Raw genomic sequence first — 15,220 nt, 5'->3', positions numbered from 1 at the left:
AGCTTATTTTGTGATTTTTAACATTTCTAATTTATGTTCTTTTACTTCACTAACGGAGTGAACAGTTACTGGTTTCTAACCTTGAGGCCTTCCTCAATCATCCGTGCTTTTCTGTAGGGTTTCGGCGCAAGGAGTTCCGGGGAAAGCTCGCCATCGCCATCACTGCTAACTTCATTAACAGGAACACAACGGCAGAGGCAAAAGTTGAAGAGATCAGCGGTGTGGCCTTTATCTTCAATCAGAAGTTCTTTCAAGACCTCAGAGAAGCAACCGGTCTGTCATGGCTCCATTCTCCTCCATCACTTTTTGTCTGTGTAACAGTTATGATGCAGTTTAAGAATTTTGGATACTACATAAAACATAAAACATGTACTTTTGTTGTTGTTGTTGTTGTTGTTACTGGTAACTGCAAGATCTGGAGCTAGCAGAAGCAAAAGGAAGCAGTTGATGCCAAAAATAAAAGTAATTGGACAAATAATCTGCGCTCTGATCATAGTTAAAAAATTGTCAGCGCACTCAATTAAAATACTTTGACGCCAAGCCGGACACAGTTTGCCGCTGACATGACAATGTCCCCGAGGCTCTGGTTATGTGCTTTGAAAGGCATAATTGCTGCTCTTGTGCTCAAATGACGTCAGGATTGTCAGCTCTGTTAAAAAGGAAAATGATTGTGTTTGTTATGTAACACTACATCTTTCTGTTGGTCATTTTAGGCATTGACCTGGAAAATATCGTCTATTACAAGGATGACACGCATTACTTTGTGATGACTGCCAAAAAACAGAGCCTGCTGGAGAAAGGAGTCATTCTACATGTGAGTGATTAAAGCCTTCAGCGCTTGCTCGTCTCTGTATGCTTGTTCAAACCAACAAAATTAGTGCTTCTCTCTCTTTTCTGCCTTTTTTTCTTCACACTCTTTCATTGTTTTTCAGTCTTTTATTCTCTCTGTAAATTCCCCCAGTTTTTTCCCTAATGGTCTAACCAAGCCAACGGTATTCTGGAGCAAACTGCCAACTTAAGCACTTGCTACTTATTTGTGTCCTCGCTAAATACGGGAGTTTCCTTTCCATGGCCACTTTGCACAGGAAACCGGAAAGACCTTTTGGCATGTCTGTCTTTGTGTACTGATATTAATAAAGGATATAGATGCATAAATGTCTGCATTAAGTTTTAAGCAGAGATTTTTTTTTAGCTGTTGTTGTTTTTGATTTGTGCATGGATGTGCAGCTCTTTGTTTTTATAGGGAGTTAATGACGTTTGGGCATACACTGAGGTCCAAAGACAGAGTGCATTTGGATTATGTAAGCACGACTACAGTGCAGTATGATGAGCTCCTTTTATAGCAATTAAACAGCTCAGTGTAGCCATTTTTATTTTTAAATTTTGAAGAGATAGAGGAAGACAGAGGCTAGTCAGCACAGCTCACTTCCACTGTCCCACCCTTCCCGTCACGCACCACCACTGGAAGACCAGAGAGCTTGAAGATGGAAGAAATGTATCTCTTACCGCCCTCTGTGAAAACATGTCACTATCAAAGCGTGCAGTGATTTGATGCTACATGTTAGAGAGACTTCATTCCAGTGCAAATCCTCTGGGCTCTATGTGGTAAAGGGGTTGTATAATTCATATTGTATCATATTCAATTCAATTTTATTTATATAACAACAGTCGCCTCGAGGCGCTTTATATTGTAAGGTAGACCCTACTATAATACATACAGAGAAAAACCCAACAGTCATATGACCCCCTATGAGCAAGCACGTTGGCGACAGTGGGAAGGAAAAACTCCCTTTTAACAGGAAGAAACCTCAGACAGAACCAGGCTCAGGGAGGGGCGGGGCCATCTGCTGTGACTGGTTGGGTTGCAGCAGATGGCCGGGCATATGAAGCTCTTAAAGCTCAAAAATCTTAAATCTTAACTTACAATTGGGGAAATCGTTTCCTTTTATTTATTTTTCATGTTAAGGCCGCTTCTTATCTCACCTGCTTCTCCTGCAGGACTATGCAGACACCGAGCTTTTGCTCTCCAGAGCCAACGTAGACCAGGCTGCCTTGCTGTCTTATGCACGTGAAGCTGCAGATTTTTCAACCAACCACCAGCTGCCCACACTGGACTTTGCCATCAACCATTACGGCCAGCCTGATGTAGCAATGTTTGACTTCACCTGCATGTATGCTTCAGAAAATGCCGCCATGGTGCGCCAACGCAATGGGCACAAGCTGCTAGTGGCGCTTGTTGGCGACAGCCTGTTAGAGGTGAGAGGAATGACGATGACTTGTGATCGACTCTTTCTTTTCTTGCGTTGGGACTTCACTAGAATAACTGAAAAATTGACTGTGTAAAAATGTCGTACTGGCCCTTCATGTAAGTCTGTAGTTGTTTTAGTTCTTCCTTCTCTGGAAAAAAAATCCCAAAGTGTATTTTGTTCCGATTGGCTGCCCCTCATGTGGCTTCTGCAAACATACCCTGGTACTTTTACCAGGGTATGCAGAAGCCACACGATCATTTCAGTGAAACTCAATCATCATTGTGGCTACGACATAAAGAAATCTGCTTTGAGCTGATGTTAGGAAAGCACAAGAGTAGAAATAATTGTTTGGAAACTAAGCTTTGTACTGTCTGAATCTGAGCGTTTTCCTTACTCGGATTGTGCTGATCTCATTGTTTGAAACTTTGGACACACTTCATATAAGCAGCAATGCAACATATCAAAAGCATTTGTCCCCTTTAAAGATTTTCAAGAGACTGTTTTAAAATTCTTAACATTAAGGTGTTGATTTAAGCTCGTTTCTATCTCTGATATTTATTATAGTTTGCATATTTGACCATATTTGGGTATTGAATGTGCTTACTTTGTCTCCAGCCCTTCTGGCCCATGGGGACTGGCATAGCCCGAGGTTTCCTGGCAGCCATGGACTCGGGCTGGATGGTGAAGAGCTGGGCCCAAGGAAAAACCCCTCTTGAGGTGCTGGCTGAGAGGTGAGAGCGTGGAAACATTAATGCATGCACGCCAAGACCTGTTCTGTTCTTGTGCTCATACATATCTGCAGCCACACTCTTCGATGTGCTTTCTCTTCAGGGACACCCTTTTATCTCAAAGTGCTTTACTAGGAAATGTGAGATTTCAAGCATCAGTCCCACCTCTGTTAGTACTAATAGGATAAGAGTTTGTAGTAAGGACTGACTGGAATGTGCCCGTAATGTTCTGTTGTAACGCTGAGAGCAATGTGATCGCGATTTGCTGCTGCATTATCATATTACACTGCTGCTTTTTTGTTACATTTCACTCAGTTAAGGTCGCCCAATGGGGATGCTTTTGTTTTTTTAGAGAAAGCATATACCGCCTTCTGCCTCAGACCACACCAGAAAATGTCAGTAAGAACTTCAGTCAGTACAGTGTGGATCCTACAACTCGTTACCCCAACATTAGCCTCAACTTCCTCAAACCTAGCCAAGTGAGTATGAGCACTAACAAGCCACAGTGCCTCTTTTTAAGATTTCATTATTAGCTTAAACCAGGTTGTGTTTGATGCTATTATGCAAATATTTTATTTCACAAGTGACGCTTTTTCATGCAAGAAATGATCATCTTGATGTTGCAGGTGCGGCACCTGTTTGACACAGGGGAGTGCAGGGAAGTTCGCATCGAAATCGAGAATGTGATCAACTCATCAACCCCCAAGTTGGCCAGGAATGGTTTGTGTCTTTTCTGCTTGTAGATGATATGGCATAGGCTGGTTAATCAGTGTAGGAGTTGCTGCAATCACTGTTGCTGAAATGTAATACTGAACTATTTTCACTCTAGACAACTGCCTGCTTGACAAGCAGTTGCAAGGTAACACAAAGCCCGAATGCATGGCGTTGCTTTTCAGGGACCTTTAAAAGTTTTAACAAATTTGATGAGTCTTTCTGTATATTTATGAATGACGTGGATATTTCCTTTGCGTATACTAACTCGGTTATTGATCCACTCACTCAAGCTCCATGGCTATATCGAGCATTTAAAGCCACTTGTAGCTGTTTTAAAGTTTTCATGTGAGTTCTGCATCCTTTCCTAACCTCCCATTTGCATCCTTTTCTTCTTACATCAGTAAAATCTTTACATTTCATGGTTTGTAATATTTCTCCATTGGCTCATTTAAACACTGATTCTAGCATGAATGATGGGGCCCCATTGCTGCTCAGCCTTGCCTGACCCAAGGCTATGAGATTGCTCAGCAAGAGACATGTAATGCTGCCCAGAAACAGTTTGTGTTTCCTTCCCTGCTTACTTCAGATGCTGTTCCACCTGCAGATTTCACACCAAGCATTTAATTTTGTCTTCTTTCCCACACATCAGAATCCATAGCTCGGTCCAGTAAGCTGCTCAACTGGTGCCAGAGGCAAACAGAGGGCTACAGGAATGTTAATGTGACAGACCTCACCATGTCTTGGAAGAGCGGTCTGGCCCTTTGTGCCCTAATTCACAGATACAGGCCTGATCTTATGTGAGTATCTAAAGAAAATGCATCCAGAACACGGAGATTGACATTTCATAGATGGAAAGGTTTTTTGTTTTTTTTCCTCCCCCAGTTTGTGAACTTGTACAAACCTTGCCAAGTATATCCCATTGTGGTTTGAAAGAAAGGACTGAAACGGCTTCGTTTCAGAATGACTGGTCTGCCGTGTTTATGTGTTTGCTGGTTGCAAATGATGTTTACTGCCTGGTTGGGACCTTGTATATCATTGTAAATGAGGTGACAGCCACCAGTTAAAATGCCCCCATGGGTCTCCTAGGGCTGAGATGTCCTCATTTCCCCCTCTCTTCTCCCACACACAAGCATACATGAACGCTCTGCTCACCCTCACATACAATATAAATAACGCAATCTCCATCCACAATGCCTAATGTGGTTTGCTATCCTCTGGAGACTACATGGCAATTAACATTATAAGCTGTTAGAGCGTTTCTCCTGCCCGACCTTTACAAAGTAGGGTAGCAGTTGTTCTTTGCTGCTACTGATGAGCCAAGGAACCTTTGGAAAACTGCCATCATGCGTGTTTGTGTAAATGATGGTTAAGATAAATAATGGAGGTCCCACTCAGCGCTTGTTGTGATGTTGTAATGCATTTAGATGGATGCTGTTTGCAGCTGAGATGTATTGATGTGCCATGTTAATGGTATCTTCAGCTGCGGTAATGAGGACACTTACGGTAATACTGTCCACCTGCTTTACACCAGTGCTTCATCATTAGTGTTTGTGGTTTATTTCCAGTACAACTAAAGCTGCAGGACAGTTTTTCTCTTAAATATTGCCGATTCATCACTAACTGTGGGATACTTGATAGATTTATACTCTTAAACCAAACAAACATGCACACTGGGGGCACATCAGTCCATACAACTCGACTTAAACGTGTTATCAATCTAGATTGTGCATAAGGTTAAGTCCTGGACCTCAGCATCCTCACTTCTCTGATAAAAAGCAGTCAGTTTTTCCCATTTTCTAGTAAAGATTTCTCCTGTTGATCTTAGACTTAGGTCAGCTTTTTATCCTCTTTAAGAAGACAGAAATAAAAGACCTCCACTATTTTACCGATCATCAGATGTTTTCCCCAGAATGATAGATTCTTTTATTCGTGTGTGTGTGTGTGTGTATTAGCAGATCTGCATTCAACATTGTTGTTAGTTTTTATTTCATTTTTTCTTAAAGCTGCTATAAAGTCTGTGAACAATTTAAGAATGCTGTGAAGCTCTGTAGAACTTTCTGCTCATTGATTTTTGTTTTACAGCCCACAGCCTTATTGTTTTGATTTGGTTTACTCTTACTGTTCTTGCATTGTTGTTTGCAACCACTAACAGTTTTCAGCTAGCTCAAGAACACAACGGACAGTTTAGTGGCATTAAAACCAGATACTTTTACTCAACAGTTGATTTAGAACAGCGAAAATGTGACCTGTTTTTGGGTTTAAAAAATAAATTATTGCCATACTTTTTTTTTTTTTTTTGAATGAAACTCTAAGAGCACATGCTAGTCATGGTTTAATTGGACCTTTTCAAGTGTAATTTATAGGACCACAAGGATCAAGCTCTTATATTTTTGATATGTAATATACGTTTGTAGTTCAAGCACCTATCAGCCCCATTCCCTTAGTTTGCATTTGAGATGCTTGGCATCACTACTTGCCTCTCACTGTCTGTGGTCTCTCTTCTCTGTTCTCAGTGACTTTGATTCCCTGGATGAACGAGACCAGGAGAAGAACAACCAGTTAGCTTTTGACGTGGCAGAGAGGGAATTTGGCATCTCACCATGCATGACGGGCAAGGAGATGTCCTCTGTGGTGGAGCCAGACAAACTCTCTATGGTCATGTACCTCAGTCAGTTCTATGAGATGTTTAAGGACACAGTGCCACCTGGAGGTGAGAGATGGTGCTACAGTGGGAGTTTTTATTCTGTAATTTTCTTTTGGGAGACATCGTGACGATCTCTCATCAGAAGGGTCATTTACTCAAAAAAAAGTATAATCTTGAAAGAACTTTAAATTGCTATTTTCTGTTAATGTTGTTCCTATTTCACGGATATCTGTTCAGATAACCAAAATCTGAGTCCAGAAGAGAAGGCTGCGTTGATATCGAGCACAAAGTCTCCCATATCTTTCCTTAGCAAGCTGGGTCAGAGCATAGCAATCTCCAGAAAACGAAACCCCAAGGTCAGTGTCTGAAACATGCCAGTATATCTTACTTCTTCCTAAAGCAACAAAATCAGCATTTCATCATTTATTTATTTAACTTTTTTTTGCTGAGGGGGAAAATAGCACATGACTTTTCTTCAACAGGACAAAAAAGAGAAGGATTTAGACGGTTTGGGGAAGAGAAGGAAAACCAGCCAGTCTGAAGATGTGAGTATTTCTGACAGCAGAGCGTCTCAGATGTTGATCTTGTGATTAGTGCTTGAGCAGTCTAGCCAACCAGAACCAACTAATTAATCCCAATAGACTCGCAGTGATTGCCAAAAAAGTTTAGGTGTTTTGTTGTGTTTTTTTCTCCCCCGACTACTTTCTCACAGGACGAGGTATCGAGGACCAATCGTGACGACAGGCCATCTGTTCCTGCGATCCTGTCGGAGAGAAAAACGGATTCTGCTGCTGTGGGGAACAACAACAAAGTGAAGGTCATGGCCACCCAGCTGCTTGCTAAGTTTGAGGAGAATGCTCCCACTCAGCCTACAGGACTCAAACGACAGGTATGGAAGAAACTGGTCGTCTCATTTTGTGGTTTTACAGCTGGGGGGGCGGAAATCAGGATTAAGCCACAGGGAAAAGATGCAGAGGCCTACTGGATGTTCTAGGAGCTGCGGTTATATTTGCACACTGACTGTGTTTGTTTCCTTAAATCAGCATTGTGATGAACATGTGAATATCATGCTTCATGTCATGACCTGTAGGTCACTGTTTTAATGAGCTGAGGTCCCGCATGCTTATGTTGGTCAGGCTCTGTATTGTTCCTGGGACATGTGGGTGGACTCACAGTGCTGACTGGGCTCGGAGGGCTTGGGTGAACTGGTTCGCAGTGGTCTGGATTTCTTGCCACTGATGACCAACAGAGCAGTGGGAGGGAGAAGTGAGCTTTTGAAACAGTAGACAATAGTGCTGGCGGAGAGAAGAGAGAAGTTTTGTAATTGTTTTGGGAAAACTTCTTCTGGTTTGTGTGCTGCTGAAATCTATGAAGATTGCAGATAAGGTCCTAAAAGAGCAATGTTTTTTTGGTTTTTTTAGGTAAAAACATTCTTTTATTTACATTCTGCATGACATTTACTGTGCATTGTCTCTATAAATATAGAGTTCACCCCACATGATGCACTTATGCTGTCTTGTCATTTCCTTATCTTTTCTGAAGACATATTTTCGTACTGCTGCGTCTCCACTCATACATGATTCACTTCCTTCTTTCTGTTGCTCTCTCCTTGGTTTCCACCCTCATTATGGACCATTTCGCATGGTTATTCTGGCCCTTTAATTGGCCGCGCTCGCTGTCACTCATCTTTAACTGACTACAAAGGGGGACTCGCTGCCCAATCTGGACCGTCTTTTGCCCCCTTCCCCACCCCCTGTGAAAGAGCCAGTGCGTCTGGCACCTGTCCCAGCATGGAGAAAGGTAAACATTAGCCCTGTAGAGACTAACAGCTAGACTAACCATATATCCCCGTGGTGTTTCATAGTGGGGAAAGCCACTTTGTGTTGAGCTGTCGGACCCTGAGCCCACTTTGTAGTGGGCAGACTTGAGATCTGTTGTGTGAGATTTGGAGAAACTAACACAGTAGCTTGTGTGCAAAACTGTGTGACTGTTTAACTTTCCAGTCAGATAGCTGCACAGTTTCGTGTGCGTGCGTGTTTGTTTGTGTCCAAGAGAGATGGAATTAGAAGTAGAAGCAGAGTCACAGTCATCTTTGCTTCTCCTGTCTTGGTTCAGAGACGCACACAGCAGCAGGAGAAGCTGAGCATTCGGTACAAAGAGATGATCAAGTGTCAGACGTTGCCCAGCAGAGGGGAACAGGTATGGTTAGCTAGCTAGCTATGGTTAGTTATTTAGTTATGTAGCCTCCCCTTCTTAAATACATTGGTGTTTTGGTCTAGAAGCAAGTGGAAGAGAATGTAGCCTCACCAAGCAACACATGACTGTTTTACAATAAAATTGTTTTCGTTTCAAAAAAAGTTTGTTTAATCACAGCAAAACCATCCCAGTTATTTCACGTTCTTAAAAAACATCTATATTCATATTTGTGTTTTGTTTGGTAGTTTATTTCTGCACAACTGCATACAAAGGCCAAAATGTTGATCCTGTTCATCTGGACGTCCAGATGAACAGGATCAACCTTTTGGGATTTACTTACCTGGATGATTGAGCATGCATCGAGACAACTGCATACAAAGGCCATAGAAACACGGTCGTCCTGTGTGACTAAGTAAGACTTTAACCTGCACAAGTGCAACTGCAAAGAAGAAAAGGAGTGAATGACTTTTGTTATAAAAAGCTAATTATTTGTAAAGAAAAAATATTTTACAGACAAGTTTTTAGTATTCTTGGTGTTTGGTGTCACAGATGGAGAAATGCAACTGGATATGGAGGCAGCTCTGCACTCTAACTATGAATAAAGAGGACAGTTTATGTACTAAAAGAAATAGTGACGTTTACTTTCAATTAAAAAAAGTGTGCTTCAAAAATATAACGTGTCTCTATAAATACGCAAGTTAACATTAATGAAAACCAATGTTTATAAATAATAGCATATAAAATATAACCGTTAAAAACACCCATGACGTCAGTCTTTCCGCTTGTTTCTTTTTAGTACTGTTCTTCTTTTTACACCTCGTCAGTGATTGGCTGGACTCTCTCTAGCCTTCATTCTTCATGGCAGATTCAACACAGTGCTGGAACATTCTTTAGAGATTTTGGTCAATATTGACACGATAGCGTCACCTATGATGTGACACACCCGTCCCATCACATCCCGGTGGTGCCCATCTATTGAGATCTGGTGACTGGAGGCCATGCAAGGACTATGAACTCATTGTCATATCCAAGAAACCAGTTTGAGATCTCCGTTCATATTATCATGCTGGAAGGAGCCAGCATGATAATATGGGGCACTGTGGGCATAAAGGGTGTCCGTGGTCAGCAACCATACTCAGGTACATTGGGAGATTTTTAAACAATGTTCAGTCGGTACTAAAGGACCCAAAAATATCCCCCATGTCTATATACCATCACCAGCCTGAACTGTTAATACAAGGCTGTACCTTCATTGTGTTGAAGTCAAATTATGACCCTACCATCTGAATGTCACAACTCATCAGACCAGGCAACATTTTTCTGATCTTCTATTGTCCAAGCTTGGTGAGTCAGTGCAGTGTGTCCTGTTCCTAGCTGACAGGAGCAGCACCCGATGTGCTGGCCCATTTGCTCCAAGGTTCAGTGTGTGGTTCATTCTTCATACCTTGTGTGTAATCACTGGCTATTTGAGTTTCTGCTGCCTTCCTGTCAGCTCCCAGCAGTAGGGCAGGGCAAAAATATTTATCACAATATATATTTGAAAAATTGCGATAACGATCTAACTGACGATATAATTGACGTGAGACAAAGTACTTTACACCTCCACAACTTTATTAGTGCAAAAAAAACAAAACATCAATGTATTTTCACTTAAACAAGCAGCTGTTTTTTTTATGTGCATTAAAGCTATATAACTATTTAACAGTGTGGATACAAATTCCTTGCTGACAGTTTAACCAAAAGGCATTTCCAGTGGAAATTTGCCGACATATCCTCAGCATAACCATGTATAATATCCACAAAACTTAAAAAGAGGTTATACACACACAATACGGTAATATTATGTTGAAGCACAGTACGTATCACTCCGCGAGGAGGCTCCTGCCCTGCCTACGATAGCCGTAATGCTCCGACAATCCATCAAGAGTAGCGGCTTCGTAGCTTAGCAAAGTCGTACTAAAACATTTTTTGACAGATTTTCAAGCGCCGTGTACATAAAATCCGTTCGAGGTCAGTAAACACAACCAGAATTCATACATAACGCGCACCGGATTATAAGCTGCACTGTCCATTTTTCAGAAAATCAAAGGATTGATTTTAAGTGTGCCGTATTTTCCAAAAAACACGGTAATAACGACGGCCCGCTAGCATGCGCTACCAAAAATAGTGCTTTGTTGTGTATCTGACGGACGAAAGCTAAACCAGTTCCACACCACTGAAGTTGCAGCATTTTTACAAACCAATTCTAGTTCATCTGTTTCATTCAACGACCCGCTTTCGCCCATCTCATTCTGCATCGCTAAGCTTTTTCCGGCATGTGCGTATGAAAACAAAGGCACTGCGCATGCGCGTTTTACCCATATTCTATCGCGATATTTCATAGTCTTGTCATTGCCTAACATTATACCGGTATTGTCGTGAACGGTATGATATGGCCCAGCCCTACCAAGCAGTCTGGACGTTCTCCTCTGACAAAGCATTTTCACCCGTCCCGCTGATTACTGGATGGTTCCTCTTTTTCCATCCCGTTCTCTGTAAACCTTAGAGATGGTTGTGAGGGAAAATCCCAGTAGATCAGCAGTTTCTGAAATACTCAGACCAGCCTGTCTGGCACCAACACCCATGCCACTTTCAAAACCCTTTTCTTCTGCATTCAGATCCTCATTTTGAACTTCAGCAGGTAGTCTGGACCACGTCTACATGCATAAATGCATTGGGTTGTCGCCATATGTGTAGCTGATTCTCGTTAACAAAGTGGCCGCTGAGTATAGTTGGCTGGCCTAACTCAGAGCACCATTAACTGCCAGAATCAGTTTCCCCTTGCTGACACCTGCTGAAGTTGCCTTTTCTTGTCTCTTCACTAGATTACACATTCACATCACAAGCACTGATTTAAGGCCTCAAATTCTCCTGTTTAAAGAGAATTAATTCACTGCTGTTTTAAAATTCCCTCTCAGTACACAGTAAGTCCCCAGCTGCTGAGTAAATTAGTTGAAAGTCGATTGGAAAGACTGTAAATAATCTTGATAATCCCAAGTACTTCTCTACGGAGAGTGTTTGGAATGGAAATGTCTCAGAAAGTCGCTCTTATATGCTACGCGGTTTGACGTTTTAATTGTCAATATTGGAGAATTTTTCCATGCTAGACTTTATTTTGAGGTTAATTATAAAACCACTGGAGCATATTTCAACTGTCTTTCCTTTTTTTTTTTTTTTAGGGGTTTTTAGGCTTTTTGCCTTATGCAGATTGTTTAGTGTGTGTGTGTGTGTGTGTGTGTGTGCGCGCGCGCGCGCCAGGCTTTGATAAGGTTGTTGTGTGACTAAACCTAACAAAAAGGAAGTGAAACTACACTAATTCTATTAACTACTTCTCAGTCATATGTATAAGCTGCTACAAATGTAACCTTTTTATTCTTACAGGTTTTGTAAAGCACTATAATATCTCAATGCAGTGTGAGATGTGATAAGTTGAAGTTCAACCATATTCACGTTTAGCAATAGCTCACCTATTATTTTTTTTCTTCATCATCGTCATCATCATCTGCTGCTCCTGCCCCTCATCTCTCAAGGCCAGAAGTGGCGCAGACCAGCTGTACAGCTCGGGCTCTCGGAGCTGCCCAAAGAAAACCATTCTGCTCCCTTCTTCCTCCTCCACTTCCTCGCTCTCTCTCCACTCAGAGGTGACACGCAGTCTGCCATCTGTGTCTGTTTGTGTCTTTCTGTCTTCGGCCACAAATCCATGGCCGACCCATTTAGCATTTCCTTACTCTCCTGCTCTAATTATGTGTCCCGAACCCCTGATTTGGCCCCTGCAGTGTGTAGCATAGATGAAAACAAAATGCCGTGTTTCCCCAAGAGGGCTTCGGTCTTGTTTACTTCCCTTGTGAGTGGGTGGTGTCTGTTATTATCAGAGTAGTAGCTTGTTTTCATGCTGACTGGTATATGTTGTTGGGGTGTGATGGCTTGTAAACATATAGCCTCAGGAGACCTGGGCTCATTTTGATTTATTGTCAAGCACTGTCAGGGTTCCTGCATTACAAGCTGTTCTTTAAATGATAGTCAGCAACTGTGTTTTATGCTCGTGTCTGTGCGCTCGGTGCCAACTGAAGTGTTAATACACTGTGTGTGTGTCTGCTCATTTCTGTCTTCAAGCATGAATGTAAAAGTCTGGAAGAAGAGGAACTTGAATACTATGAGAGGCCTCTGGCACACGGGGTAAATGACCGACTGCATTCATAGTCGTCTTGCCTCTGCCGCTTCTGTTTCAGTGGTTACTCAGATTATGGCTCGAGTATCTGTATTAAGCTGTTTTAAAGAAAAAATGTCAACATATTAAACAAGTCGCTCATTAGCTCCACCAAAAGAAATCATCGAGTCTCAACTGAACTCCCTTGACAGGAGTGGATGCCACTGCACCCAACTGACCCAGGACCCATTCACATACCTGGTATACAGGAGAGGGCCGAGCGCTTAATCTCCAGGTTTAAAGGCAAACCCGATAAACCACCAAAGGTGAACACTGTACATGAAAATTGCGGTTTCTAAGTGTTTTATTTGCCTCATTTTGTAGCCTACATCCAAGAAAGCACGCTAATGGTATTGGAGGCTAATTGTCACCCCTTCCCTCTCCCTCCCCGAAGCCTAAGAAAAAGCCGTCCCGTTTCTTTTTAGAGCAGTGGTACATGTCCCGAGGCCTGACTGGGGCTCCTGGTTCACCACTCTCCTCTCTTGACTCTGCCAGAAAGGTTCTTTTTTATTTTTTATTTCTTGGATGCTGTGGACTGAGACTCAACCTGTGGCATGTCAGGAAACTTACCACTCATAGAAAGATTTTTGCTACTAACAGGAATTAAAGGCTCTATTGATTGTTGCCAATCGATGCTTAAGTATCTCATATCTGTTGTTTTTGTGCTGAATACACTCGCTAACTAAAGGAAATTGCTTTCATTGTTTATTTACTCACTGCATAAATTAAAGGCTTGTCAGCCTGAATCTGAGAACAATGACAGCAGTCTATGGCTTTTACCACAATGAAAAGGAGATTTCATATTTAGCAACGTTTTCCTCACCATACGTCCCTTTGGTGATTTCTCTGCAGAAGCCAGCAAAGCCTCTGGACTCTGATGGCCAAATGCCCTTGTGTGTGCTTAGTATTCAGGAGAGGGCTGATCAACTTGCTTTACAATTTGAGGGCAAGCCAGTCAAACCACAGGTGACTCGAACTATCGACACAGACGGATGATTACAGGTTTAAATATTTGTACATTTTTAACAAAAGCACTTTTTTTGGGTCAACTTTGTCTCACCTAAGTCTTTAACTGACTCTAGAGGAAAGAGAGGCTGTTGTTACAGCAGGATATTACAGAATAAGTAGTAAATCATAATATCTTCTCAGTTGAATACATTAGTATTCTTCTTTAGATTTACTTTAACTTCTAATAACTCTCCTCTCTCCCTCTTTGGAGCCTAAGAAAAAGCCATCACGCTTTTTTATGGAACAGTGGCGCCTGGCCAGCCCCCAGAGCCCCCCTGATTCTCCCCCCACCACGTCTGACACCTTGAGACAGGTAGTCATTTTATGCCTGGAAGGAATGGCGTGTCGTGGCGCTGACACACTAAACTTGCACTTGGCCTGTCAGGAAGATGATGCACCTCACTTTCCAGCACAAGTCGCTTAACGTGATCTCACCTGATGTTTGCTTGAAAGTCGGGCTGCTTGTTCAGAAATGCGAGCAAACTCATTTGTTTAGCACGTTTGCTGTGATTAGTGAGTGCGAGTGATCCGTCACTGTGTCTGAACAGATATTAAAGTAATCTTAGCAGAACTCTGATATAATTCCCACGCTTATTTGTACTCAGTAGCTGATTTGGATTGTAAGAGCAGCTCGGCAGCAAAAATCTCATCTAGTGTAATTCCCATGTTGACGAGCCAACTTTCAATTTAGCAGAGCGGTGCACAGTAATAGTTTTTGTGGCTTAGGTTTGCCACATGCTACAGTCGACCTAGATTCTTCCCTTTTTAAAGCTCTTTGAGGTTTCATAGATTGAAATCTAATCCTGGTGTAGATTAATTCAGAATTCGACCCAAAGATGATCTCATATGCCAAACACTTGCTGAATTTGGGAATTAGCAACGCAGCTTTGCAGATTTTTGCAGATTTTTGCAGCTTGTTTATATTTACGGTGCAGCGGATGATAAGGTGCAGCATGAGTGACTTTGTGTGTGCAAGTGAATAAAAACTGCATGACTGCTTTACCCGAGTTGTCTAAACAGGGATAGCTCAGTAGGTAGAGTGGCGGCCCCATGATCAGAAGGTCGGGGGTTCGACTCCACTGAACGGCTACCCTGAGGTACCCCTGAGCAAGGTACCGTCCCTACACACTGCTCCCCGGGCGCTGCATTGGTGGCTGCCCACTGCTTCACTGGGTGAATGGTTTAAATGCAGAGGAACTATTTCCCTATGGGGACTAACACGCACACTTTACACTTTACTTTACACTGTGATAGTTGATCTTTTTCCAAATCCAGTAAAGCTCTTGGTAGTAAACCCAACATGAAACTTTTGAGGTTTTTCTCAGGAACTGCTGCTTTTGGTGGAGCCTCACACACGTCTAAACACTCGACCAGTCCAGCGTGCAAACGCTTCCTTTGTCTTGTGTAAATTCCCTGTTAGACACCATTGTTTGTC

At 42.2% G+C, this 15,220-nt stretch overlaps 1 protein-coding gene across 22 annotated transcripts in view; it reads left to right on the top strand.

Annotated features, from left to right (window-relative positions):
• The window catches only part of mical3a (microtubule associated monooxygenase, calponin and LIM domain containing 3a), a 78,648-nt gene that overhangs the window by 36,951 nt on the left and 26,477 nt on the right, over window positions 1-15,220 (top strand). For 13 of the 22 annotated variants that reach the window (XM_084932819.1, XM_084932814.1, XM_084932828.1 and 10 more), the window contains 15 exons: window positions 118-273; window positions 714-814; window positions 1,999-2,256; window positions 2,865-2,980; window positions 3,330-3,456; window positions 3,604-3,697; window positions 3,807-3,836; window positions 4,341-4,488; window positions 6,205-6,401; window positions 6,573-6,691; window positions 6,818-6,880; window positions 7,048-7,224; window positions 8,040-8,135; window positions 8,451-8,534; window positions 12,101-12,211. In XM_084932819.1, coding sequence (XP_084788945.1) covers window positions 118-273; window positions 714-814; window positions 1,999-2,256; window positions 2,865-2,980; window positions 3,330-3,456; window positions 3,604-3,697; window positions 3,807-3,836; window positions 4,341-4,488; window positions 6,205-6,401; window positions 6,573-6,691; window positions 6,818-6,880; window positions 7,048-7,224; window positions 8,040-8,135; window positions 8,451-8,534; window positions 12,101-12,211 — 1,877 coding nt within the window. Of the gene's footprint in view, window positions 1-117; window positions 274-713; window positions 815-1,998; window positions 2,257-2,864; window positions 2,981-3,329; window positions 3,457-3,603; window positions 3,698-3,806; window positions 3,837-4,340; window positions 4,489-6,204; window positions 6,402-6,572; window positions 6,692-6,817; window positions 6,881-7,047; window positions 7,225-8,039; window positions 8,136-8,450; window positions 8,535-12,100; window positions 12,212-12,683; window positions 12,747-12,929; window positions 13,044-13,171; window positions 13,277-13,629; window positions 13,744-13,996; window positions 14,099-15,220 lie in introns of all 22 variants that reach the window. The other 9 variants (XM_084932834.1, XM_084932835.1, XM_084932837.1 and 6 more) reach the window with 7 other exon arrangements.

This window comes from Perissodus microlepis, chromosome 7 (assembly GCF_051167445.1).
Source record: "Perissodus microlepis isolate ML-2025 ecotype Zambia chromosome 7, ASM5116744v1, whole genome shotgun sequence".
NCBI classification, from domain to species: domain Eukaryota; kingdom Metazoa; phylum Chordata; class Actinopteri; order Cichliformes; family Cichlidae; genus Perissodus; species Perissodus microlepis.
Note: the sequence above shows the minus strand (reverse complement) of the source record. Positions and strands in the feature narration are given on the sequence as shown.